Raw genomic sequence first — 27,955 nt, 5'->3', positions numbered from 1 at the left:
TGGGCTTCGGAGCTATTTCTGCAACTTGGCCGCTCAGTGCTGAGGCTGGGCTTCCTTCCTTCTGTGTGATAGATGTAAAATCCTACTTTATCAGGCACCAGTCATGCCATTTCCTCAATGCCTGTAGGAAAGCATGAGATAATTGTAGTGAAGATCACAGTCTTGCATGTGTGGATTGAGGTTCAAGTTCTTTAGAAGAATCTCCATTAGCTCGATAAAAAGTCCTTTGGCATTGTTTTTCAACTCACGTAAAAAATCAAGTCATTATTTCCTATTTTAAAGATCATCTATCCATGGTAGATCATATCCCCATGTCAAAGTCCCAAGACTTTTCCTGTATCGCGTTTGTCACATTTTGAATTTATATATTTGTGTGGTTATTTGATTAGTACCTCCTTCCTCTCCCAGGTTCTATGGTTTTCAGCCACAAAGGGCGGGCACAGGTAAGTGTCACTAAGTGTGTGTGGACCACCTAGGCCGATAAAGAAGGGCTTCTAGACTGGACCCCCTGGGGCTTGCCCATCCTGTTCTCTGGCTGATCACTCTCTTTGCTTCTGCCCCCAGAGACCTGCCCTTTCATAGTTAACAAGGCATGCCTTTGAACGTGAAAAAAAATCTTGTTTATTTACTCCCCTTCCCCCCACTTTTTTTAAAAGAGATCTAGTTTTTCAAATTGACTTAAAATAGCTATTGCATACATGGAGCTCATTAGAATAATTTTATGAATTATTCTTTAAAAGAGAGACAAGATATTTTATTTAAACACTATCTCTTCTGAATAAAGAAACCAAAGGGGCTTCTTTAGTACGTATTAGTTTTAAAAAACTCGAAAAATTCTGAAGTGGTAAAAAGTAGTTCTTGCCTGATTTTTTCAAAACTCTGTGTTAGTGAAAGACATTTGGAGGGCATAAAGATTTCCAAATCTGATCTGTACAACTAGTGGTGAGAGGTTATTTTCCCAGCTAGAATGTGACCTGCTTGAGGGCAAGGACCATGTTGGTGACTTTTGTACCTGGCACCTTGTAGCACTGTATCAATGAAGGAAAACACATGAAGGAACCATGAGGGTGTGAGAGATATTATACTTAAAGAGGGATTTCAAACAAAATAAATGTAATCCTCATTTGGATGAAATCAGATGACGACAACTTTTTTCTTTTTAAGGTAATATTACTACCATGATAACCATGGAAACCAAGCGTACTAATTCACTCCCTTTGACATAATAACTAATAGGGCTTAGGGACTTTCATTTTTATGTTGGTAGTCTATGGCAAACAGAGTGTCTTTAAACAGCTAGAAACACGAAGACAGTCCTCATAAGACATTTCTCCCCCTTATTGTCAGTTACTCCACTACATGACTAATCAGCTATGTGGTCCCAAACTGTCTCTATTTGTCCTGCCCTGGGGCTAAGAAGTGATTTGCCAAACTTGAAAAAGGGTGTGATGTGATTTCACATTTACTAAAGAGGCTCTGTGACACAGCTAAGAAAACCTGGCACGGATAAACTTTCCACAGTATCCAAGAGTGCAATGAAAATAATTTTTTAAATTATTAAAGATTTGAGTTGAGGACATGCAAGAACTTATGGGTAATGAGAGAATTTCAAGACATTCCATTAAAAATATATACATAATGTCCATTAGTATGAAATATGGATTTCCTTGGCCATGTGATGTTTTTCATCAGAGGCAGCAGGGATTACAAATTCAGCAACACTGCACTGGCTGCTCAGCAAAGCCGTGAATCCCAAAGCTTCATTAGCCTTGTGTTGCTTCCAGATCTTCTTCGTGCTGTCACCTTTTCCTGTCACCCATACTCACTGCACCCTATTTCTCTCTCCTTACAGACTTCATCACAAGATGGACATGTTCCATTTTTCTTTAAACCGCTTCCATTATACATGACCCCTCAGAAAACACAACCACCTTATAATAAAATAGGCATTGCATTTTGAAATAATTTTCCAATCTTCTCATCTACTGTCCCTGAGTTGATGTGATGTTGTTTTTTTTAAGGAGAAGTCATTTTCCAAAGTCTTTACTCCACCATCTGGAAGTGTTCCCCTCTTTCCCTTACTTTTGCAGACATTCCCACACGTCTTGACAGACCATTTGTTCTGTGAATCACACTGCCAGACCAGAGCTCTCTGTATACATTGGGGTGTACAAGGACTTTCCAAGGACTTGACATAAAATTAGAAATGCAGTTCAGCCAGCCTTCTGTGTCCATGGGTTCTGCATCTGCTGATTCAGCCAGGCACGGATAGAAAACATTTGGAAAAAATTCCAGAAAGTTCCAAAAAGCAAGACTTGAATTTGCTGCAAACCAGCAACTATTTACATAGCATTGACATTGTATTAGGTATTATAAATAATCAAGACATCATTTAAAGTATACAGGACGATATATGTAGGTTATATGCAAACTCTATGCCATTTTATATAAGGGACCTGAGCATTGATGGATTTTGATATCCATAGGGTGGGGTGGGGCGGGGAGTGATCCTGGAACCAATCCCTGTGGATACTGAGGAATGACTAAGTTGGTTGGATTTGAGTTGGTACTATCTGAAATCACAGATTGTCGAATAGGTGAGTGTGCCTATGATTCTTGGTTAATTACCTCACTCTTCTACCTTTCTATGCTAGTTAAAGACTATGCTTCTAAAAGGTTTTATTTATTTATTTTACTTATGATTAATACATATTGAAGAAATTTTACAGTACCTTTATGTCTTCATCAGTTGTGCATTATTGATATTGATAATAAATAACTCAATCAAAAATTCAATTTGTTAAGATGGTGAGCAGTGAAAGACTTTTTTTAAAAGCTACTTTTTATCAGTTATCTATTTTATACATATTTGTGTATATACGTCAATCCCAATCTCCCAATTCATCCCACCACCACCACTTTCCCCCTTTGGTGTCCATACGTTTGTTCTCTACATCTGTGCCTCTATTTCTGCCTTGCAAACCAGTTCATCTGTACCATTTTTCTAGATTCCACATATATGCGTTTAATATACAATATTTGTTTTTCTCTTTCTGACTTACTTCACTCTGCGAGACAGTCTCTAGGTCCATCCACGTCTCTACAAATGACCCAATTACATTCCTTTTTATGGCAGAGGAATATTCCATTGTATATATGTACCACATCTTTTTCCATTCATCTGTCGATGGGCAGACGAATTTATGCTGCTTCCATGACCTGGCTATTGTAAATAGTGCTTCAATGAACACTGGGGTGCATGTGTCTTTTTGAATTATGGTTTTCTCTGGGGGTATATGCCCAGTAGTGGGATTGTTGGGTCATATGGTAATTCTATTTTTAGCTTTTTAGGGAACCTCCATACTGTTCTCCATAGCGGCTGTATCAATTTACATTCCCACCAACAGTGCAAGAGGGTTCCCTTTTCTCCACACCCCCTCCAGCATTTGTTGTTTGTAGATATTCCGATGATGCCCATTCTAATCGGTGTGAGGTGACACCTCATTGTAGTTTTGATTTGCATTTCTCTACTAATTAGTGATGTTGAGCAGCTTTTTAAAATTTTTTAAATTTAATTAAATTAATTAATTTATTTATTTTTGGCTGTGTTGGGTCTTCGTTTCTGTGCGAGGGCTTTCTCTAGTTGCGGCAAGTGGAGGCCACTCTTCATTGCGGTGCGCGGGCCTCTCACTATCGCGGCCTCTCTTGTTGCGGAGCACAGGCTCCAGACGCGCAGGCTCAGTAATTGTGGCTCACGGGCCCATTTGCTCCGTGGCATGTGGGATCTTCCCAGACCAGGGCTCGAACCCGTGTCCCCTGCATTGGCAGGCAGATTCTCAACCACTGCGCCACCAAGGAAGCCCTGAGCAGCTCTTAATGTGCCTCATGGCCATTGCATGTCTTCTTTGGAGAAATGTCTATTAAATTCTTCTGCCCATTTTTTGATTGGGTTGTTTGTTTTTTTAATATTGAGCTGCATGAGCTGTCTATATATTTTGGAGATTAATCCTTTGTCTATTGATTCATTTGCAAATATTTTCTCCCATTCTGAGGGTTGTCTTTTTGTCTTGTTTATAGTTTCCTTTGCTGTGCAAAAGCTTTTAAGTTGCATTAGGTCCCATTTGTTTATTTTGTTTTTATTTCCATTTCTCTAGGAGGTGGGTCAAAAAAGATCTTGCTGTGATTTATGTCATAGAGTGTTCTGCCTATGTTTTCCTCTAAGAGTTTTATAGGGTACGGTCTTACATTTCGGTCTTTAATCCATTTTGAGTTTATTTTTGTGTATGGTGTTAGGGAGTGTTCTAATTTCATTCTTTTACATGTATCTGTCCAGTTTTCCCAGCACCACTTACTGAAGAAACTGTCTATTCTCCATTGTATATCCTTGCCTCCTTTGTCATAGATTAGTTGACCATAGGTGCGTGGGTTTATCTCTGGGCTTTCTATCCTGTTCCACTGATCTATATTTCTGTTTTTGTGCCAGTACCATATTGTCTTGATTACTGTAGCCTTATAGTATAGTCTGAAGTCAGGGAGTCTGATTCCTCCAGCTCTGTTTTTTTCCCTCAAGATTGCTTTGGCTATTTGGGGTATTTTGTGTCTCCATACAAATTTTAAGATTTTTTTCTTCTAGTTCTGTAAAAAATGCCATTGGTAATTTGATAGGGATTGCATTGAATCTGTAGATTACTTTGTGTAATATAGTCATTTTCACAATATTGATTCTTCCAATCCAAGAACATGGTGTATCTCTCCATCTGTTTGTGTCATCTTTGATTTCTTTCATCAGTGTCTTATAGTTTTCTGAGTACAGGTCTTTTACCTCCTTAAGTAGGTTTATTCCAATATATTTTATTCTTTTTGTTGCAGTGGTGAATGGGATTGTTTCCCTGATTTCTCCTTCTGATCTTTTGTTGTTAGTGTATAGGAATGCAAGAGATTTCTGTGCATTAATTTTGTGTCCTGCAACTTTACCAAATTCATTGATTAGCTCTAGTAGTTTTCTGGTGGCATCTTCAGGATTCTCTATGTATAGTATCATGTCATCTGCAGACAGTGACAGTTTTACTTCTTTTCCAATTTGTATTCCTTTTATTTCTTTCTCTTCTCTGATTGCTGTGGCTAGGACTTCCAGAACTATGTTGAATAACAGAGGCAAGAGTGGACATCCTTGTCTTGTTCCTGATCTTAGAGGAAGTTCTTTCAGTTTTTCACCATTGAGAATGATGTTTTGCTGTGGGTTTGTCATATATGGCCTTTATTATGTTGAAGTAGGTTCCCTCTATGCCCACTTTCTGGAGAGTTTTTATCATAAATGGGTGTTGAATTTTGTCAAAAGCTTTCCCTGCATCTATTGAGATGATCATATGGTTTTTATTCTTCAGTTTGTTAATATGGTGTATCACATTGATTGATTTGCATATATTGAAGAATCCTTGGCAACTCTGGGACAAATCCTACGTAATCATGGTGTATGATCCTTTTTATGTGTTGTTGGATTCTGTTTGCTAGTATTTTGTTTAGGAGTTTTGCATCTATATTCATCATTGATACTGGTCTGTAATTTCCTTTTTTTGTAGTATCTCTGTCTGGTTTTGGTATGAGCGTGATGGTGGCCTCATAGAATGAGTGTGAGAGTGTTCCTTCCTCTGCAATTTTTTGGAAGAGTTTGAGAAGGATGGGTGTTAACTCTTCTCTAAATGTTTTGATAGAATTCACCTGTGAAGCCATCTGGTCCTGGACTTTTGCTTATTGGCAGTTTTTTAATCACAGTTTCAATTTCATTACTTGTGATTTGTCTGTCCATATTTTCTATTTCTTCCTGGTTTAGTCTTGGAAGGTTATGTGTTTCTAAGAATTTGTCCATTTCTTCCAGGTTGTCCATTTTATTGGCATAGAGTTGCTTTTAGTAGTCTCTTATGATGCTTTGTATTTCTGCGGTGTCCATTGTAACTTCTTTTTCATTTCTAATTTTATTGATTTTAGTCCTCTCCCTCTTTTTCTTGATGAGTTTGGCTAAAGGTTTATCAATTTTGTTTATCTTCTCAAAGAACCAGCTTTTAGTTTTATTGATCTTTGCTATTGTTTTCTTTGTTTCTATTTCATTTATTTCTGCTCTGATCTTTATGATTTCTTTCCTTCTACTAACTTTGGGTTTTGTTTGTTCTTCTTTCTCTACTTCTTTTAGGCATAAGGTTAGATTGTTTATTTGAGATTTTTCTTGTTCCTTGAGGTAGGATTATATTACTATAAACTTCCCTCTTAGAATTGCTTTTGCCGTGTCCCATAGGTTTTGGATTGTCGTGTTTTCATTGTCATTTTGTCTCTAGGTATTTTTTTATTTCTTCTTTGAGTTCTTCAGTGATCTCTTGGTTATTTAGTAACGTATTGTTTAGCCTCCATGTTTTTTACATTTATTTCCCTGTAATTGATTTCTAATCTCATAGTGTTGTGGTCGGAAAAGATGCTTGATATGATTTTAATTTTCTTAAATTTACTGAGGCTTGATTTGTGACCCAAGATGTAATCTATCCTGGAGAATGTTCCATGTGCACTTGAGAAGAAAGTGTAATCTGCTGTTTTCAGATGGAATGTCTTATAAATATCAATTAAATCTATCTGGTCTGTTGTGTCATTTAAAGCTGTGATTCCTTATTAATTTTCTGTCTGGATGATCTGTCCATTGGTGTAAGTGAGGTGTTAAAGTCCCTATTACTGTGTTACTATTGACTTCCTCTTTTATAGCTGTTAGCATTTGCTGTATGTATTGAGGTGCTCCTATGTTGGGTGCATATGTATTTATAACTGTTATATCTTCTTCTTGGATTGGTCCCTTGATCATTATGTCATGTTCTTTCTTCTCTCTTATAACATTCTTTATTTTAAAGTCTATTTTATCTGACATGAGTATTGCTACTTCAGCTTTCTTTTGATTTCCATTTGCACGGAATATCTTTTTCCATCCCCTCACTTTCAGTCTGTATGTGTTCCTAGGTCTGAAGTGGGTCTCTTGCAGACAGCATATATATGGGTCTTGTTTTTGTATCCCTTCAGCAAGCCTGTGTCTTTTGGTTGGAGCATTTAATCCATTCACATTCAAGGTAGTTATAGATATGTATGTTCCTATTTCCATTCTATTAATTGTTTTGGGTTTGTTTTTGTAGGTCCTTTTCTTTTCTTGTGTTTCCCAGTTAGAGAAGTTCCTTTAGCATTTGTTGTAGAACTGGTTTGGTGGTGCTGAATTCTCTTAGCTTTTGCTTATCTGTAAAGCTTTTCATTTCTCCATCAAATCTGAATGAGATCCTTGCTGGGTAGAGTAATCTGGGTTGTAGTTTCCTCCCTTTCATCATTTTAAATATATCGTGCCACTCCCTTCTGGCTTGTAGAGTTTCCGCTGAAAAATCAGATGTTAACCATAAGCGAGTTTCCTTGTATGTTATTTGTTGTTTTTTCCTTGTTGCTTTTAATAATTTTTCTTTGTCTTAATTTTTGTCAATTTGATTACTGTGTGTCTCGGCATGTTTCTCCTGCCTGGGAGTCTCTGCCCTTCTCGGACTTGTGTGGCTATTTCCTTTCCCATGTTAGGGAGTTTTCAACTTTAATCTCTTCAAATACTTTCTTGGGTCCTTTCTCTCTCTCTTCTCCTTCTGGGACCCCTATAATGCGAATGTTGGTGCATTTAATGTTGTCCCAGATGTCTCTTAAGCTGTCTTCATTTCTTTTCATTCTTTTTTCTTTATTCTGTTCTACAGCAGTGTATTCCACCATTCTGTCTTCCAGGGCAATTATCCATTCTTCTGCCTCAGTTATTCTGCTATTAATTCCTTCTAGTGTATTTTTCATTTCAGTTATTGTATTGTTCATCTCTGTTTGTTTGTTCTTTAATTCTCCTAGATGTTTGTTCTTTAATTCCTCTAGGTCTTTGTTAAACATTTCTTGCATCCTCCCAATCTTTGCCTCCATTCTTTTTCCGAGGTCTTGGATCATCTTCACTATGATTATTCTGAATTATTTTTCTGGAAGGTTGCCTATCTGCACTTCATTTAGTTGTTTTTCTGGGGTTTTATCTTGTTCCTTCATCTGGTACAAAGTCCTCTGCCTTTTCATTTTGTCTGTCTTTCTGTGAAAGTGGTTTTCATTCCACAGGCAGCAGGATTGTAGTTCTTCTTGCTTCTGCTGTCTGCCCTCTGGTGGATAAGGTTATCTAAGAGGCTTGTGCAAACTTCCTGATGGGAGGGACTGGTGGTGGGTAGAGCTGGGTGTTGCTCTGGTGGGCAGAACTCAGTAAAACTTTAATCTGCTTGTCTGCTGATGGGTGGGGCTGGATTCCCTCCTTGTTGGTTGTTTGGCCTGAGGCAACCCAACACTGGAGCCTACCCGGGCTCTTTGGTGGGGCTAATGGTGGACTCTGGGAGGGCTCACGCCAAGGAGTACTTCCCAGAACTTCTGCTGCCAGTGTCCTTGTCCTCACAGTGAGCCACAGCCACCCTCTGCCTCTGCAGGAGACCCTCCAACACTAGCAGGTAGGTCTGGTTCAGTCTCCTATGGGGTCACTGCTCCTTCCCCTGGGTCCCAATGCGCACACTACTTTGTGTGTGCCCTCCAAGAGTGGAGTCTCTGTTTCCCCCAGTGCTGTTGAAGTCCTGCAATCAAATCCCACTAACCTTCAAAGTCTGATCTCTGGGAATTCCTCCTCCTGTTGCCGGACCCCGAGGTTGGGAAGCCTAATGTGGGGCTCAGAACCTTCACTCCAGTGGGTGGACTTCTGTGGTATAAGTGTTCTCCAGTTTGTGAGTCACCCACCCAGCAGTTATGGGATATGATTTTATTGTGATTGTGCCCCTCCTACCATCTCATTGCAGCTTCTCCTTTGTCTTTGGATGTGGGGTATATTTTTTGGTGAGTTCCAGTGTCTTCCTGTCGATGACTGTTCAGCAGTTAGTTGTGATTCTGGAACTCTCACAAGAGGGAGTGAGAGCACGTCCTTCTACTCCACCATCTTGAACCAATCTCAATAAAAGGTTTTTTAACATAGTAATATATTATTTAAAACTCTGTGGGGGAAATGGAATGAAGGAGTCGGAGAAGAAAAGGGAATGATGTGAAATTTCTAACTGTTCAGGGAGAGTTTGTTTATTATTTTGAAACAGATGATGGTGCTTCTCAAATCACTGTGCCATTTAGATTTCTTTGGATGCTTTAAAAGTGACATAAGAGTTTTCTTTTAAAACATTAATATTTACAATATGACATCAATAAAATCTTTTGTAAATATTTAAAAGCATGATAAAGACTCTTGATGGCAAGTTACATATAAGCATCATTCTTGTAGTGATCGTGGACAAAAGGGTTGGGAGTACACTGGCCTGAACTGCCTTTTCACTCTTGCCTCTCTCCTCCCATGACAAATAATTTCCCACTGTTGTAAAATTCCAGGGATAGAATGTAAATATGGAGTTGAGGGGTAGGGAGAACATAGGATGGAAGCCAGCTTGACTTCAGTAGGAACACTTGGAGAGGAGCAGAGGTAATAATCTTAAAGGCTTGAGAGGAAAAACATAAGAGTGAGGCAATCAGTTGGACTGTCCCCAACTTCTAACCTACTTCACTTGGATGTAAGAGCTTGGGATACCCTTTCAGCCTTAGCAGCCCTCTGTCAACACATGACTTCCTCAGCAGTCAGGCAGGAAAAACTCAGCATTAGAAAAGGGCCTGAGGTTAGTGGTGGTTGTCCCTAGGGTATAAGAAGGTGGGTGATTACTTTCTTCTATTTCCTTCTCCAGATTTTCTAATTTCATTAAATGGATGAGTATCATTTGTGGAAATTTTACTACACAAAATGGAGGTCAAAACACGCTGAGAACTGCAGGCTCTGCCCTGGGTTCCAGCCCCAGCACTGCTGAGAGTTCACCTGTGCTGAGGGTCTACAGGGATTTCTTTAGTCAATTTCTTCTTTTCTGGTTCTTTCTTTCATAGTTCCATTAACATTTTCATTTTATATTAACTGAAAACTCAGGGTCTTTTTCTGGCATATAAGTCTCCTTCTGACTCAGGGGGGCTTGGACCTCAGGATTTTGGCTCTGCCTGCTGCCCTTTCCTGCTTCTTTGTGCTTCAGCACACCTCCCAGTCTTGAAGATTATTATGGTCTGAATGTTTTCATCATCCACAACTTCCTATGTTGAAGCCCTAACCCCCAGTGTGATGGTATTTGGAGGTGGGACCTTTGGGAGGTAAATAGGTTTAGATGAGGTCATTGAGAGTGGGGTCCCCATGATGTGATTAGTGTCCCTATAAGAAGAGGAAGAGAGACCAGAGCTCTCTCTCTCTCTCTCCATCACATGAGGACACAGTGAGAAGGGCCATCGGCCAGCCAGGAAAAGACTCTCACTAGGAACTGAATCATCCTGCACCTTGATTTGGACTTCCAGCCTCTAGAACCATGAGAGCTCAATGTCTGCTGTTCAAGCCATCAGTCTACAGTATTTCGTTATAGCAGTTGGAGCCACCTGAGACAGGGACCATCAGTCTGGGCAAGACCGGGCCTGGCCAGCCCTGCCGTTTGTCCCTGTGCTCCGGCATCATCATGGTGATGGCACAGGGCAAGGGGGCTTCCAACAGAACTGAGACAATGAACAGTGGTAAAGAACATTGTAGATATACTTTGACATGACAATTTTGCCTCAGGTTGAGCCTTCCACATTGCCTTGGGCAGAGTGGAAAAAACATCAACAGCATTCAGGAGGGCCAGGTACTGCCTGGGAGATGCCAGGGTAACTGTGAGTGGTCTCAGAACAAGCTTTTCAAACTTTTAAGAGAGGAAATAATAGGTAAAGCTTCTGAGCTTGGAATATTTTTGCGGGAGTTAATCTCTAACAAGATACTAGTACGTGTTCTACCCAACCCACTCTTGGAAGTGCTAGGTTAGAGAATCTAGTTCAAGCATTCCACTAAGAAATCTTTATTGAGCACCTATTATGTGTACAAGGCAGTAGGGATATAAGAGTGAACAAAACAAATATCCCCACCTTCCTGGAATGAAGTAGTATATGGAGTATGTCAGATGGTGGTAGGTGTATTGAGACAAACAAAGCTGGCTTGGGGATAAGGAGGGCCAGGAGGAAGGGGTGTATTGTAGTTTGGAGTGGCCAAGCAAGACCTTCAATGTGACATTGGATCAGGGGAAGGAAATGAGGGGTCAAGCCAGGTGGGTAGCTGGGGGATGAGCATTTTAGCTATAAGTCATATCTGGTGCAAAGACTCTGAGACATGGCCATCCTAATGCGAGACCAGAGCAGAAAGGGGAAACATAAGGGGTAAGAGATGGAATATAGGATAGCAGGTCATAGAGATAAGAGGGAGAAAAACTGCGTAGGTCATTCTGCAGAATTTGACTTTAACTCTGAGTCAATTGAGAACCATTGGAGGATTTGAACAGCAGAGTAACGTGACCTTACTTTTATAAGGCCACTCTGGCTGCTGGGGTGAGAATGGGGGGTGAGAATAGGAGCAGGGACATCAGTTAGGAGGCTATGGCAACACTTTTTAAAATAATTGCAACACTTCAGATAAGAGTTGAAGGCAGCATGGATCAGGATGGTAGTGGGGGAGGAAGTGAGAAATGGTCATACTTTCGATCTATTCTGACGTAGAGCAAACAGGACTTATTGATAGACTGGATGTGGGTAGACAGAAAGAAAGGAGTTAAGGATGACCATAAGTTTTTGACCCAAGCAACAGAAAATATGAAATATCTATTTAGTGAAATGGGGATGACAAGGATTTCCCCACCCTCATGACATCCTTTAACAAGCTTCGCAAACTTCCAAGAAGAGTAATGGTACGTAAAGTTTCTGAAATTGGAAGATTTTTGTAGGAGAAACAGGTTAGGGTTGGAGGAAGGAGATCAGAAGCCTAGTTTCAGGTGAGTAAAATGTGGGTTGTCTCAAAATAGATCATGGACCTAACTAAATGTAAGAGCTAAAAACAGAAAACTTCCAGAAGAAAAATATAGGAGAAAAGGTTCATGACCTTGGGTTGGGCAAAGAATTTTTGGATACAATCCATAATAGAAGAAAAGTGATAAATTTGACTCCACCAAGATTAAAAACTTTTGTACTTCAAAAGACATCATTAAGAAAATAAAAAGATTAGACATTTACTTGGAGAAAATATTTGCAAATTATATACCTGATAAAGTACTTGTATCCAGAATATATAAAGAACTCTTACAATTCCACAGTAAGACGAAAAATCCAATTAATAATGTATAAAAATTTAAACAGACATTTTACTAAGATGATGTACAAAAGGCTAATAAGCATATGAAAAAATACTCCATATCATGAATCACTAGGGAAATACAAGTTAAAAGCACACCGAAATACCACTGTATACACATTATAAAGGCTAAAATTGAAGACAGATAATATCAATTGTTGGCAAGGAAGTGAGAAACTGGAACTCTCACAAACTGTTGGTGAGAAAGTAAAATGATACAGCCAGTTTGTAAAACAGATTAGCACTTTCTTATAAAGTCAAATATACACTTATCATATGACCCAGTTCATAGAAGCATTATTTATAATAGCCCCAAACTGGAAATAATCCAAATATTCACCAATAGGTGAATGAATAAATAAAATGTGGTATACCCATATGATGGAATATAATTCAGCAGCAAAAAGGAAGAAAATGTGGATATATGCTACAATGCTTATAAATCTCAAACATGCTAAGTGAAAGAAGTCAGACACAAAACCCTACATATTGTATGATTCTATTCACATGAAATGTCTAGAAAAGGCCTATTTATAGGAATATAAAACAAATCAGTGTTTGTCTAGGGCTGGGGGTGGGAGTGGCTGCAAACAGGCATAAAGGAACTTTTTGGGGTGATGAAAATGTTCTAAAACTGGATGGTGGTGATGGTTGCACAGGTCTACAAATTTACTAAAAATCATTGAATTGTATACTTACAATGGGTGAATTTTATGATATGCAAATTATACTTCAATAAATCTATTAAAAATGCGAGCTGTCTTATGTGATATGCAAAAGTGGGTGTTAAGTTGGTAGTTGCACATTTAGTCTGAAAGAAGCCCAGACTGGGGATAAAAGTTGGGGACTGCTCAGTTATACATACGATAGCTATATGATAGAATTTAAAGTCTTGAGATGACTGAGAGAATGAGTGTTGACAAAGAAAAGGGGGCTGAGCACTGAGCTTGGGGGCTCCAAGATTTGGAGGCTTGGGTGTAAGAACTAGCAAGGAGATGGAGAGGTCCAGCCAGCGAGGGAGAAGGAGAACCAGGAGCTTGGTGACCGGGGAGACATGTACAGAAGAGGAAGCGTGAGCTGCAGGGAACGCGACTGAAAGTCAAGGACGGTAAAGATGAAGGACTGACTATAGAATTTAGCAAATGTGCGGTTCGTGGGGACCTCAACAAGGACAATTTTGACAGGGATGGGGATGTGAGTTAGAGGAGTACGTTCAAGATTGGAGCCAGGATGGGAACAGACGACTCTGGAGGAATTTTGCTATAAAGGAGTTTTGGGGAAAATGTCTTTCCTTATAACTAATAATAATGATGGGTTTGTTTTCTATTCTTTGTATTCTTTCATGAGATGGTCAGTCAGGTGGGGCTGCAAGAGGAGACAGAGGAGAGGCTCAGGAAACAAAGCTGATTATAAACTCTCAGGTTTTGGAGCCAGGGGGCAGGACATGCCACGCAGGGCACATGGAAAGACACCAAGGTGGTCAGGAGCAGAAGACAGGAGGGGCTGAGAGCTCAGGTCACGGCCTTTCTTGGGATTTCTGAGGGAAAGACAAGGCAGGGCAGGGTAAGCAGTTTAGGACTGGCTGGTTTGAGTAGTTCTGGGGGGCTCTAAGCTATAGGGGTGGTCCCTAGTTGCCTTGTATCTGGCCCTGGGATGATCCAGGTAGAGGAATCTTGCTTCCTGAGGTTGTAAGATGCCGAAAGCTCAGGTTCTCTGCACCGGTGCCAGAACGAATCGGAGAGACAGAGTTTTGGGTGAAGTAGAAGAAGATAGCTTTATTGCTTTGCCAGGCCATGGGGGCCACAGCAGGCTCCTGCCTCAAAAAACTATGTCTCCCAACCCCGGAGGATTTGATGAGACGTTTTATAGCAATAGCTCAGGGGGGAGGTTGCTGACAAGACTAGGATGTGTGAAGGGCTTGCACTCCCTTCATCTCATCTCAGGTGCTCGGTCTCCTAATCTGGAGCATTTTTGGTCCCTTTAGTCTGGCCTCAGGTGGTTTCTTGGCTGCTCTTCCCTTGATTAGCAACAGTTCGAATCCACGCTTTGGAACTCCGGGAAGGTCATGGAGGCTGGAGTCTTGCCTACAAGAAACGGGGGACAAAAAAGGCCTCCATGCCCGGGCGTCCCACAGGGCCTCCGCTCAGTTTCAGTACTGGCCAGACAGAGGAGGTAGGCCTCTGGATTGGTTATTTTGCATTAAAGTCATGCTCCAGTCCTGACTCTTCGCTGTCTCTAACAATTGGCTACTGTCTCCCCAACCAGAAAGGTTTTTGTTTTTGTTTTTTGTTTTGTTTGTTTGTTTGTTTGGGTGCTTTTTTTTAAGATGTCAAAAATCATAGTATCCAGAAAAAAACTGTATTGAATACAGCATACAATTTATTTTTACTTAGATAAATATTTTACTTGGTACTGTAATTTAGTCCCCCCAGTACCGCGTGAGGTAGTAAACTCCAGTGTTGGTGAACTTTTGATACTTCCTACATTCCCCAGTGTGCACCCTCTGACTAGAATGTTCTTTCCTGCTGGGCTCCAAGGTAACTCCCAAGACCAGCTCCTTTGGGCCATTCTCCTCTTGTCTTATGCTGAACTTTATAACATTTGTTTCCTGGGTCAGTCTCTCCAGGTCTTGGTGACTTTTTAAAAGTATGCCTAAAATAAGTGATCTATTTCTTTTCATTTGCATCAGATTTCACTGGATTCTGAACTTTATTTTCAACCAATACTGAGAAATTGGCTCTGAAATGATGCTTTAATCAGAGAAACTAACAGGAATGAATGGAAAACAGATGTCAGTAATGAAGAAACTTATGTTCATAAGAAACTGCTTAGCATTCAATAGTTCCTCCCTTAAGAGACGGTGCAAGTTGGAATCGTGGGGGAAATGTGTGCACTTTTTTCCTAGATGTTTATTTGATTGGGAGCTATGTTCCTATTCGGTGAAATGCTTTCTGTATTTGGAAAGTCATGACTATGTATATGTTTGAATAGCAGATTAGAAGCCAAAGCTTTCAGTGCATGGATTTACACTGCTGTTCATCAGGGAGATGGCCCCTCTGGGCGTGTGCCTGGTGCAGTGCGGGAGGCCATGTCTTCAAGGGTGCTGGTATCTGAGCATCTGACTACAGTCTGGACTTGACAACACCTGGAGCCCCGCAGGAATGCTATAGGATAGAGAGGGTCATGGGTTCAAGGGCAGAAGCTGGGGTGGTAGCACTGAGCAACAAGCCAAACCCATGAGAGGTTTGGAGAATGAACCATCAAGAGGGAGTCAAAGATTTGGATCCAGGTGAGCAGACTTGGTTGGAAGGATGTGGTGGGTGTGGTATGGGGGTAGTAAGTGAGCAGACAGAAACCAGAGCATGGCTGTGAGTAAAATACAGAGAGCACTGTACCTTCCCTGGGCAACTGTAAAGCATTCTCTTTAAAGACCAATCAGAGTTAAGATTTGCCAGTGTAGAATGATGCTGTAGTGCAGCAATTAAGAACACAGGTTCACTTAGTATGATAATCTGAGGGAACTATATTCAATATCTTGGTTTATCAAGCCATAGTGGAAAAGAATATGAAAAAGAATATATATATATATGACAAACACTTTGCTGTATAGCAGAAATTAACACAACATTGTAAATCAACTGTACTTCAATGAAATAAATTTAAAAAAAAGAAAAAAAAAGAACACAGGTTCCTGAGGTCTGTAGACTGGAGTTTGAGTTCTGGCTCCACCACCTCTAGCTGTTGGTTCTCTCTAAACCTTAGTTTCCTAAATTATAAAACAATGCCTGATGACAGGACTGTTCTGAGTAATGCAATGCATGTAAAGACCTCAGCATGGTGCCAGCCATATCATAACACTCAAAAGAGGTAATCGTTTTTGTTAGTTATTTAGCATCAAGTTCTTCTTCCAGCTGGAGAAGGCGACTAGGTATGTTCCAGACCCTATGTGCGGTGCTTTCTGTGTATCATCTGATTTCACTATCATAACAGCTGCACGAAGCCAAGGCTTTTATGATCCTCGTTTTTATCAATATAAACGAGGCTCCTGTGGCTGAGGGAGACTGGGCTGCTGCTCAAGGTCCCATGACTGAAAGTAGTAACGAGTAGTAGCGAATCTGATTTCAGTTTCTATGGGTTTCAAGGAATGTTTGCTGACTTGAAATGTTGTTTATTTCTCTTAATCTTGTGCAATGTACTGGGATATGAGTAAGAAAGAGAATGAGGAATCTTGATGGAAATCTTATCAGAAAGCTTGCTGTGTGCCTCAGAACATGGTATTAAGCTCTCAGGGTTCAAAGCTGTCAGATTTATCATCTGGTTTTCTCCCTTCTTTCCTCCCTTCCTTCCTTCCTTCCTTCCTCCCTCCCTCCCTCCCTCTCTCTCTTTCTTTCTCCCTTCCTTCCTTCCTTCCCCCCTTCCTTCCTTCCTTCCTTCCTCCCTCCCTCCCTTTCTTCCTTCCTTTTCTCTCTCTCTCTCTCTCTCTCTCTCTCTCTCTTTCTGAGGGACAGGAGGATGCCTGAGGTAAACCAATAAGTGCTTAGAGAAGAAAAATACAATGAAATCATATGAGCTTAAAAAGTTCCACAGCTTTCTTAGCATAAACTTTCTTGCTTGGGATAGGGAAACCACCGAATCTGAGGTTTTTGCCTAGAAAAATGTAGGTAAGTAGCGTTTATAAAATGGTCATGAGAGACAGCCTCTTGAACCATTTATTAGTCTTAGCCCAAGTTGGGGGTGTGGGAGGTGCCAGGATGGTTCCACATATGAAAATCAATCAATGTAATACACCTCATTAACAGAACAAAGGACAAACACCACATGATCATCTCAATTGATACAGAAAAAGCATTTGACAAAATTCAACATTCTTTTATGATAAAAAACATTTGACAAACTAGGAATAGAAGGAAATTACTTCAACATGGTAAAGGACATATATGAAAAGCCCACAACTTACATTACACTCAGTGGTGAAAAACTGAAAGCATCTCCTCTAAGATCAGGAACAAGGCAGGGATGCCCCCACCTCCCCCAACTTTGCTTCTATTCAACATAGTACTGGAAATCCAAGCCAGATCAATTAAGCAAGTGCTGTAGACAGAATGTTTGTGTCCTCCCTGAATTCATATTTTGAAGTTTATGCCCCAGTGTGATGCTATTTGGAGACGGGGCCTTTGGGAGGTGATTAGGTCGTAAGGGTGGAACTTTCATGAATGGGACTAGTTCCCTTACGAAAAAGACCCCAGAGAGCTTCTACTCTGCCCCTTCTACCATGTGAGAACACAGCAAGAAGACAGCCACTAATGAACCAAAAAGCAGGCCCTCCTTACCAGACACCAGATCTGCTGGTGCCTTTATCTTTGACTTTTCAGGCTCCAGAACTATGAGAAACAAATTTTTGCTGCTTATAAGCCACCCAGTCTATAGTGTTTTATATTAACAGAGCAAACAGACTAAGACAGCAAGAAAAAGTTACAAAAGGCATCCAGATTGGGAAGGAGAAGTAAAATTATCTCTGTTTGCAGAAGACATTGTCTTATATAGAGAAAACCTTAAAGAGTCCCCTCCCACACACAAAAAATGTTGAAACTAATAAGCAAATTCAGCAAAGTTGCAGCACAGAAAATCAATATGTAAAATCAGTTGTGTTTCTATACACTAACAGTGAAACATCTAAAAAGGAAGCTAAGAAAACAATTCCATTTACAATAGCATGAAAAGAGTAAAACACTTAAGAATTAACTTAACCAAAGAGGCAAAAGACTTGTATGCTGTAAACTAAAAAACTGTTGAAAAAATTTAAAGAAGACACAAACAAATGGAAAGTCACCCCATGTTCATAGATTGGAAAACTTAATATTGTTAAAATGTCAATACTACCCAAGGCAATCAACAGATTTAATGCAATCCCTATCACAATCTCAATGGCATTTTTCTTATGAAAAGAAAAGTTCATCCTAAAACTCACATAGAATATTAAGGTTCCCTGAAATAGCCAAACCAGTTTTGAAAAACAACAAAATTGGAGGCTCAGGCGTCCTGATTTCAAAACATATTATAAAGCTACATCCATTAAAACAGTGTGGTACTGGAATAAAGACAGACATATAGACCAATGGGATAGAATAGAGAACCTAGAAGTAAAACCATGTCTATGTGGTCAAATAATCTTCAACAAGGATGCCAAGACCACTCAATGGGGAAAATACAGTATCTTCAACAAATGGTGTTGAGAAACTGGCTATCCACGTGCAAAAGAATGAAGTTGACCCTTACCTTACACAATAAACTCAGAAAGGATTAAAGACCTAAATGTGAGGCCTAAAATTATAAAACTCCTAGAAGAAAACACAGAGGAAATCTTCATGACATTGAGTTTGTTAATGACTTCTTGGATGTGACACCAAAAGCACAGGAAACAAAGGCAAACACAGACAAATGTGACCACCTCAAACTTAAAAACTTCTTTGCACCAAAGGACACAATCAATAGAATATGAAGACCAACTGTGGAATGGGAGAAAATATTTGCAATTCCCTTCAGATCTAATTTCCTTCTTCTTCCTCTTGTTCACTGTCTGTCAACCACTCTGGCATCCTTGTTGTTCCTTAAACACACCAAGCACACTCTTGCTTTAAGGCCACTTTCCTCAGGTGTCTCACATTTCCTTCAGGCCTCTGCACAAACATCTTCTCACTGGAGAGGGCTTCCCCTGATAACCTTTCATAAAACAGCAACCCTTCCTCTCACCTCCACTGTAGTCCCGTCCAGCCAATTCTTTATGTTTCTCTGTAGCACTTCTCACCACTGGCCATACTGTATATTTATCATATTTTTTTTGATTTGCTTTCTCTTTTTCCCTCTAACCCCCCAGCTGGAATATAAACTCTGTGGGGGTATTAAGGCCTTTTATTCTTGTCCCTACTTTGCAGATAAAGAAACTGAAGTTTAAGGAGGTGGGGAAACTTGCCCAAGCAAGTAAGAAAGTAACAGGTATAGACTGGTACACACACTTGTCTGACGCCAAAGACCGAGGCCTTAATGGATACAACTGTATTGCTTTTCTGTCACAAGCTTAATAAAGAGATGGGTGGAGAGCTTTCTGAGTGGGCATCAAAGCCTGGGAATGCCCAGCTGGCCACAAGGCATTCAGAGGCCAGTAGCAGTCAACCAGGGTGGAGGCATATTGGAAAAGAGTGGGAGTAGAATTGGAAAGGGCCAGATCACATAGGATCTCAGAACTCAGAACAAAAACAGATCACATAGGGTCTCAGAACTCAGAACAAATAAGAGTGTGGATTTTATGTGATGCTCATTACAGATTTCTGAGTATAGTTTTAAAGAAAGATGAATGTGGTGGTTTAAATGTATGCCCATAAATTTCTTTGACACGCCTCTCTTTAAAGGTGAAGCCAAATTTCCCTCCCCCTGAAGATGGGCTGGACTTAGTTTCCTGCTAAGTGGGTAGGTGATTTCCCAGGTGAGGTCCTATAAGACACGGCTGCTCCTGGACGCACTATTTTCTGCACACATTTGGGTGTTTTGGAGCCCTCTGTTTGGAGTCCTCTCCCGCCAACACTCTACCACAGAGACACCTGCACATCCTCTATTGCTTCTGCTCTGTGCCTTGCCCTTCCTGTCTCAGGTCGAGACTCCTCGTGTTGCTCATTCCTTGCACTCTCGCTCTAACTTGTGTTGACATGCTGAATGAGACCTATTCCCCTCTCTCGACCACATGGCTGACTTTCTGTTGGTCTTGACCTCTCGTTTCTGACTGATGCCTGTCTACCCAGGCTTCTAATCCATCAGGTGCCCCCACCTCAATCCTGGGGATTTTCTCTACATCTTGGCCCACCAGTGCTGCCAAATCAGCAACAGCCTCCAGCTCTGCCCTGAGCTGCCCAGAGACCGGCTGGTCATGACCTTGCTCAGGCAGGCACATCTTAGCCTTGGACTGTTCTTTCCTTCTTCAAATCATAAATTGTGTTTTTTATTTTTTCCTTTTGGACTAATGCATAGATTGTCTATTATCTCACTCTAACACACCTTAGTTGCTGTGTATTTATCTATTTAAAATACTAGTGCATACTATTTAAATATTTAAAACTGTGCACACTATTTAAAATATTTCCACATCCTTTTCTTGATTTGATCCTTACAATCACCCCCATGGTGACAGTGAAGAGTATTTCCCCCATTTTAGGAAGACGGAAAGAATTCACTTTTCATTATGCTACAGAGTCTTTATTACTGGCCATGCTCTCTGACATTTTTTTTTCTCTTGATTTTAAAACAACTACTTAAATATTCAATAGTTGTGTTATGGACGGAATTGGGTCCCCACAAAATTCATACGTTGAAGCCCTAACCCTCAATGTGACTATATTTGGAGACAGGGCCTCTAAGGAGGTAATGAAGGTTAAACGAGGTTATATGGTGGGGCCCTAATATAATAGGATTAGCATCCTTATAGGAAGAGACACCAAAGTGAGCACACAGGGAGATGCCAGCTGCCTACAAGCCAGGAAGAGAGGACTCACTGGAAACTGACCACACGGGCACCCTGATCTTAGACTTCCAGCCTCCAGAATTGTGAGAAAATAACTGTCTGTTGTTGGAGACACCCAGTCTATGGTATATTTTGTTACGGCAGCCTGAGCACACTAAGACAAATTGTAATCTTCAATAATGAATAATTTTACCCATTTAGAAAATGAAGCAACTATATGGGATAAAGTTATATATGGGATAAAGTTTGGTTCTACTTTACTAACTGGTAACAGTTCTACTGTGTCATTGCTCTTGGATTGGAACCACATTTTTCTTAGGGTTGGACTTCAGATGAACTTGCTTCCAAAGACCTCTAATTTCCAATAGTTACTTTATTCCCCAGCTCAGCTGCAGAAAAATAGAGTAACAATTATGTAATAATTATGTAACAATTGCCTTCTTCTCTGGTCTAATCCACTGTTCAAGAAAAGCAACAAGTGAGGGGTAATAATTTTCTCTACAATGAGCAGAGAATGAATGATGGTCACTGTGATGGGGAAAAGTAATGCTGTAAAATACAGGCCACAGTTCCTGGAGGGGGAAGGGAGTGTGTGTGTGTGTGTGTGTGTGTGTGTGTGTGTGTGTGTGTGTGTTGGGGGGTAGGGTGAGGGATGGATAAGAGAAGGGGTCCTCGAGGGGCAGGATCTCTGAGAGCCTCAGAAACATCCTCAGGTTTTCCAACATCTGATTCTAGTACTATTTCATTGACAAATATGCCTTCCTATTTCACCCACCCTTGAATGTCTACCTATTTGATTATTTGCACCATTTCTATTTCAACGAATGCTTCAAAATTCTGTGGTTATGTAAATATGTCCTGGGGTTGTGTCCTGTCTCCCAGACAGAGGTGAACTTAGAAAATGCTTAGAATTGGGGCTGTGGAGGGTGGTGGACGTGTACAAAAAATAATACCCATGCAAAATCCCCATGATGCTCTGTGCTGATCCCAGGAGGCAATTAATACCGGTTGACAGAACTTACTCCGTGGGCCTCGTCGGCTCGTCATGCCCAGGAGGCGAGTGTCAGAACCTTCCTGCACGGGCTCCTGCTGGTCCTCTGGATGGGATTTTTCAGACACCATTTCCTTGGGGCCAGCAGCCAACAGCTGTGGGCAGATGGTCAGAGGTTGTGAATCTCAGGGCTTCGGTTGACTCAGATGCTATCTCAGGATGAGGTGGGTCACTTAGCAAGGGGACAGCCCTTAATCCTCTTCAGATCTAGATAACTGTGGTCTGTGTCACCTGAGTCACTATGGTCATGATCACCTATCCCCACAGGAGGCAGTGCTGATCCTGATTTTCTCTAAGAGGTTTCTTGGGGAGATGACCCAGGTGGCGCAGTGACTCCCCTGGTGGCACAGTGGTTAGGAGTCTGCCTGCCAGTGCAGGGGACACAGGTTCGTGCCCTGGTCTGGGAAGATCCCACGTGCCACGGAGCAACTAAGCCCGTGCGCCACAACTACTGAGCCTGCGCTCTGGAGCCTGTGAGCCACAACTACTGAGCCCACGTGCCACAACTACTGAACCCCGCGCGCCTAGAACCCACGCTCCACAACAAGAGAGGCCACTGCAATGAGAAGCCCGCGCACTGCAATGAGGAGTGGCCCCCGCTTGCAGCAACTAGAGAAAGCCCGTGAGCAGCAGCGAAGACCCAATGCAGCCAAAAAATAAAATAAAGAAATGAATTTAAAAAGAAATTTTAAAAAAATGAATATTTTCACTTTTTCTAGGTTTAATGTGTAGAGCTCTGTAGAAATTTGGAGGAAAAGGGAAACAGGAAAATCATAACAAAACTATTTGATCCCAGCTCCAACTCATTTGGAAACAGCTGTCAAAGTGTCCCTGGTTAATCCAGGGCAAAGAACAGCCTCTGGTTCCTTCCCCAGACTCTCAGAGGAGGGCAGACTGGTGAGGAGAAGGGGCAGTGGAGGCCCCAGGTGAATGATGGCCTTTGGGCCAGACAAAGGCTTGCCTCCAAACTCAGATTTACTGTGGGACTCGAGCAAGTTATCGAACTTCCTAACTTCCTTCCTCATCCGTAAAAGAAGGGAAATAAAAATAGCCCATTCACTGAGATGCTGCTATGTATAGGCACTTTGTAAAGCACAGACATTCTGACTTGAATAAATGGCCTGGAGTGGACCTGAGGCATTTGACTTAAAGAAAAAAAAAAAATCCCCAAGTGATTCTGAAGTGCCACTGGGGTTAAGAAACATTATCCAGATTTCTCACAAAGCTCCAAAGACTGCACGTTCGTTGTCTGATCAGGGCTCTTTGTGCAGTTCAAGGAAGGAGATGATGTCTCAGGAAAGTGCCAGACCTAGGACACAGAAAGTGCCTTCTCCTTTCCATCCCTGCTCCTTTCTCCCGTTTAGTCCAAGCTCCGCGTCCCTAGCCCCGGTCACCATTGCTTACTGTGCCTGTGGCCTTGGAGCTAAGGACTTGAGCTCTTTCCATTTGTACTGGCTCATCTGACGCCTCGTTGGGCCCCGTGGCCCCGGCTGCAGAGCCCCCGGCTGACCCTGCAGGAAGGGGTTAAAGTCCCTGAGTGGCCAGAGGGCGCAGCCACAAGGCCAGGTAGCACCTCCAGCCGCCCTGGGCCCTCCCCTGGGCCACTCCATCCCAGCCACAGAGAAGGAGTTTCCTTGGCCCAGCTTGTCCCAACGGGATTGTGCTGGGCGAGGGGAGAGCTGAAAAGGGGTTTCTCCCCTGACTTCGGCTCTCCTGGTGCCCTCTCCGCCGCCCCGGCCCTCCCCCCGGCCCCCCCACTCCAGGCGACCCCATCACGTGGCTGCCGGCTCAAAATGGCGCTCCTTCCCCCTCCCTCCCCTGCTGGCATCTGGATTATTCCAAGCAAATCGCCCCTCCGCAAAACCTTCCCGGCCTCCTTTCCAAAGGCGTCTATTTACCTGGAGAAGGTGGACCTTGTATAGGGATGCTCACGGCCAAGGAGGGCAACTTCTGCAGAGGGCAGAGCCGGGGGAGGGACCGCCAGCAGGCCCGGGAGATGGGGGCTGGCCTCGGTTTAGACTGAGGCAGAATTTGGGCTTGGAGCTGGGAAAGTGGAAGTTCCCTGAGATTTGTAATCCTGCACTGCCATCTACCGCTGGTCTTAGTTTATGGCCTTTGATGACAGCACTAAAGGGGCTCATTTCAGCATTTCTAAACTTCTAAACAGGGGATGGGAAAACTTCTAAACAGGGGATGGGAAAAACCTTGGAGGAAACATGCTCCAAATACTGCCCATGGCTTCACGGTGAGGGTCATCCGTGAGGCCCCACATAGGGTCCTTCACCTGGACCATCCACCGGCATCCCTGCCTCTCCCAGAGAAGGCCAAGTGCTTGTACCCACAGGAGGCTGTATGGCCTCTGGGGGTGCAGTGAGCTGTTAACTGACAGCCCAGTAGACAGACAAGTGCTTCTGTCACTCCCTACCTGCTTCTTTCCTTTTTGTCTTGGAACCTTCGCGGTCTTCTTCTGTCTTCCCTCATCTGCATCCTCACTGTCTTCAATGAACTCCTTTGTTAAGATGCAAATGGAAGAGTTATCTCTTAGTGTGTGTGTGTAAATTGGGAGAAAATGATAAGTGAGGAAGAGGGGTGGGATTTTTAGGTGTTAAAATAGCTGTCTTGTCCTGGAGCCTCCACCCACTAAAGTTGAGTGTGAGCGAAGGGACAGTGGACAGACATCATCCTCTACTCTTCTCAGAAGTTGTATCCAAATGGAAAGATGGTCAATGAGATGGTGTTGGAGCTTCCATTAACCCAGGTGCTCATTCATGCCTAGGGCATTTATTGACTGCTTACTGTGTTCCAGGCCTTGGGCGCACAGAGGTACCGGAGGTGACTTCCCTCAAAAGTCATAATCTAATGAAGGCCACGAACAAGTGAATCTGCCAGGACTGATGTACTGACCCGGATGGAGGCCTCTGGCCCAGGATGATATCAGAATCACACTAGGGGTTTCCAGGGTTGGGCTTCTCTGCTCCCCAGCCTTACTATCAGGTAGAGAATAATGAGGATACGTGTTAAATCACTGTGGAAGTTTGTATTCAGTGCAAATTTTTTCAGGTCTTTTTGAAAAGGGAGAAATCCTTTTTGTGTTTTGTTTTAAATTTTTCTTGGAGTATAGTTGATTTACGTTTTGTTAGTTTCAGGTGTACAGAAAGTGAATCAGTTATACATATATCTACTCTTTTTTTAGATTCTTTTCCCATATGGGTCATTACAGAGTATTGAGTAGAGCTCCCAGCGCTATACAGTAAGTTCTTATTAGTTATCTATTTTATATATAGTAGTGTGTGTATGTCTCTCCCAATCTCCCAATTTATTCCTCTCCCCCTCCCTTATCCCCGGGTAACCATAAGTTTGTTTTCTACATCTGTAACTCTACTTCTGTTTTGTAAATAAGTTCATTTGTATCCTTTTTTTAGATTCCACGTATAAGCAGTATCACATGATTTGTCTTTCTGTGTCTGACTTACTTCACTCAGTATGACTATATTTAGGTCCATCCATGTTGCTGCAAATGGCATTATTTTGTTCTTTTTTATGGCTGAGTAATATTTCATTGTATATATGTACCACATCTTCTTTATTCATTCCTCTGTTGATGGACATTTAGTTTGCTTCCATGTCCTGGCTATTGTAAATAGTCCTGCAATGAACATTGGGGTGCATGTATCTTTTCAAGTTAAGATTTTTTCTGGGTATATGCCTAGGAGTGGGGTTGCTGGGTCATATGGTATTACTATTTTTAGTTTTTTAAGGAACCTCCATACTGTTTTCCATAGTGGCTGTACCAATTTACATTCCCACCAACAGTGTGGGAGTGTTCCTGAAAAGGGAGAAATCCTTTAACAGTGCCAACTTCGTTTCTTTTTCCATATTATGCTTTCTAAAGTTTTAGTCATAAAATGTTAGAGCTGAAACCTCTTAAGTTTGAAGCTTTAAAGTTTTCTAGTTTGAGTTTTACAAACCAAGGCACAAGCACCTCGGGATATAAAAGAAGTTGCAAGATAAACCCAGAACCTCTTCTGGTGTACCGGATTTATTAGACATTTTTTTTTCTAAAATTGGGAAATTTTTGTTTTTATACTGAAACAAACTTGGAACACAAAGCATGGGTTTTAATCATATAAGATTTCAAAGAAATGGCATGCAGTTTGCTGGGCTAGGCTTCAACCACTCATCAGTGCCCTTGGCCATCTGTTTAGAGAAGACCTGAGCTTCAGCTGCAGAGGAGGGAACTGGGGTCCCAGCCAGGGAGTGGGCGTGGCTTGGGCTTTTTCTTTGTCTAAGGGACCTGATCTCTCTGACTCATCCTCTGGGTGCAAGCCCCACCCTCACTCAGGCCTCCTTCTTCAGAGCCTATCAGGATTTAGATAAGATGATAATATTGAGGTGTGCAACTGTGGCTCTTAATTCAAGTCTAAATTCTTATTGGCTTAGAATGGACTTGTGAGAAATATACATCAAGCTTTTTTTTTTTTTTTGGCTTTCCAATAATGTTTTGACCCTCTGTCAATGGAAAACTCTCCAGTAGGACCTCAAATTAGACTGAATGTGAACTCCAGGAGAGCTCAGGGCTTTCTTCACTGCTCTATCCCCAGGGACCAGAGGCACAATGAATATTTGTTGTGTGAATGAATGAGCACAGGTAGATGTAGGTAAGTTGTCAGTACTTGATATCTTGCTTAAAGTTAATCTGTGTGGTTTCATCTGGGTTCCTTCAGGCTTTTTGAAGTTCCTATTGGAAATAGCATATTGTCCCCATTTCTGCCTCTATGGTCTCAAGTTACTGAGCCCTAGAGCCAAGAGAGAAGCGAGGATTGAGAGGAATACTTTTTCTTCTGTTCGGAGGTCTCTGGGCTCCAAACTGGAGAAGGCTTCGCTCCTCTGGTCCAGACAGTGTTTAATGATGTTTTGCACAAAATGAGTTAGAAATTGCAGGACTCCATGAGGATTTTATAAGTGGTTATAATCTACAGTTGTTATCCTCATTTTGAATTTCTTTAGAAATCAATGTGCTTTACTGAAAAAGAATGAATCTATGTATATGTATAAGTGAATCACTTTGCTGTATACCTGAAACTAACACAACATTGTAAATCAACTATAATCCAAAAAAAAAAAAAGACATCAATGTGGTTCAGCAGAACTGGACCCTTTAGGTGGTAACTCAGAACTGCTGTCTGTTGGAATTCACGAAATGGTGACAAAGCAGCTTCAGAGCCCTCAATCCTGGAGCGCCTGCAGGGCTGCATGCACCCCTCTTCTCCTCCGTGTGCCCAAGGTAGCACCTTCTGCATGCAGTAGGCGTGCAATAAATGCTCGTTGCTGGCCTAACTTCCTCACTCACCAACACGTGTGACATGAGCATGCACACACAAAGACACATCCCTTGGAGACATCTAAGCCATCACTCACCTCTGTAATTATTTTCACTTTTTCTTCCTTGGGCTTCATTTTAGCTGTGATGGCTCCTCCCTGACAGGCAAAGACCAAAGAAGAAGTCAGGCCCTTTGAACTCAGTGAAACGTCTTTCTTCTTACTACTGATAACGCTGAAGCTGACCTTGATGGTTAGTGAAGTGTTTGAACTGAGTAGACGTTGCATCCACAAGGAATGCATTCTTAGGCCCCAAGATTGGTGGACATGAGACCCAGAGGAGAAGGAAAGAGGCTGGACCCTCTGTCCCCACGAGCCTGTCAAAGAGCTTGGCTTTCCTGTGTAGGAGGTGGAAGCCAGGAGAAGGTTCTGCCCTTGGTGTCAGATGACCCTGGTAGCAATCCAACTCCTGAAGGACTATTTCACAGCCTCTCCTCTCCACTCAAACATTCACCTTCCCATCCCCCTTCACTCTCTACCCTTGGTCTTTGTTCTCGTTTCAAGAGCAAAGAGATAAAAGCCAGAGATGGACCCTCCCCCATCCCCATCCCCCTGTCTCACCCCACTGAGTCATGTCACCCCCTCTGCTTCCACTTGCTCCTGTGGTCTGTCCCTGCTTCCATCTGGGCCAGGGTTTCTGCCTGGGCACTGCTCCCGCCCCCTCCAGGGCCTTGATCTGGACAGTTTCCCCCTTTCATTTCTTCCTGCTCTTTTGGTTCATTCCTATCCATGTACAAAG

General features: G+C 41.9%; 1 protein-coding gene across 4 annotated transcripts in view; it reads right to left on the bottom strand.

Annotated features, from left to right (window-relative positions):
- The window catches only part of CC2D2A (coiled-coil and C2 domain containing 2A), a 137,033-nt gene that overhangs the window by 104,442 nt on the left and 4,636 nt on the right, over positions 1 to 27,955 (bottom strand). For 2 of the 4 annotated variants that reach the window (XM_061192103.1, XM_061192104.1), the window contains exons 2-4: positions 27,256 to 27,315; positions 24,263 to 24,346; positions 21,809 to 21,932 (exon numbers count right to left, since the gene is read on the bottom strand). In XM_061192103.1, coding sequence (XP_061048086.1) covers positions 21,809 to 21,932; positions 24,263 to 24,346; positions 27,256 to 27,294 — 247 coding nt within the window. In that variant the 5' untranslated portion in view covers positions 27,295 to 27,315. Of the gene's footprint in view, positions 1 to 21,808; positions 21,933 to 23,241; positions 23,337 to 23,735; positions 23,820 to 24,262; positions 24,347 to 27,255; positions 27,316 to 27,955 lie in introns of those variants that run through there. The other 2 variants (XM_061192106.1, XM_061192105.1) reach the window with 2 other exon arrangements.

Source organism: Eubalaena glacialis, chromosome 5, assembly GCF_028564815.1.
Source record: "Eubalaena glacialis isolate mEubGla1 chromosome 5, mEubGla1.1.hap2.+ XY, whole genome shotgun sequence".
Classification (NCBI taxonomy): Eukaryota; Metazoa; Chordata; class Mammalia; order Artiodactyla; family Balaenidae; genus Eubalaena; species Eubalaena glacialis.
This window is presented reverse-complemented; position numbering and strand designations above follow the sequence as displayed.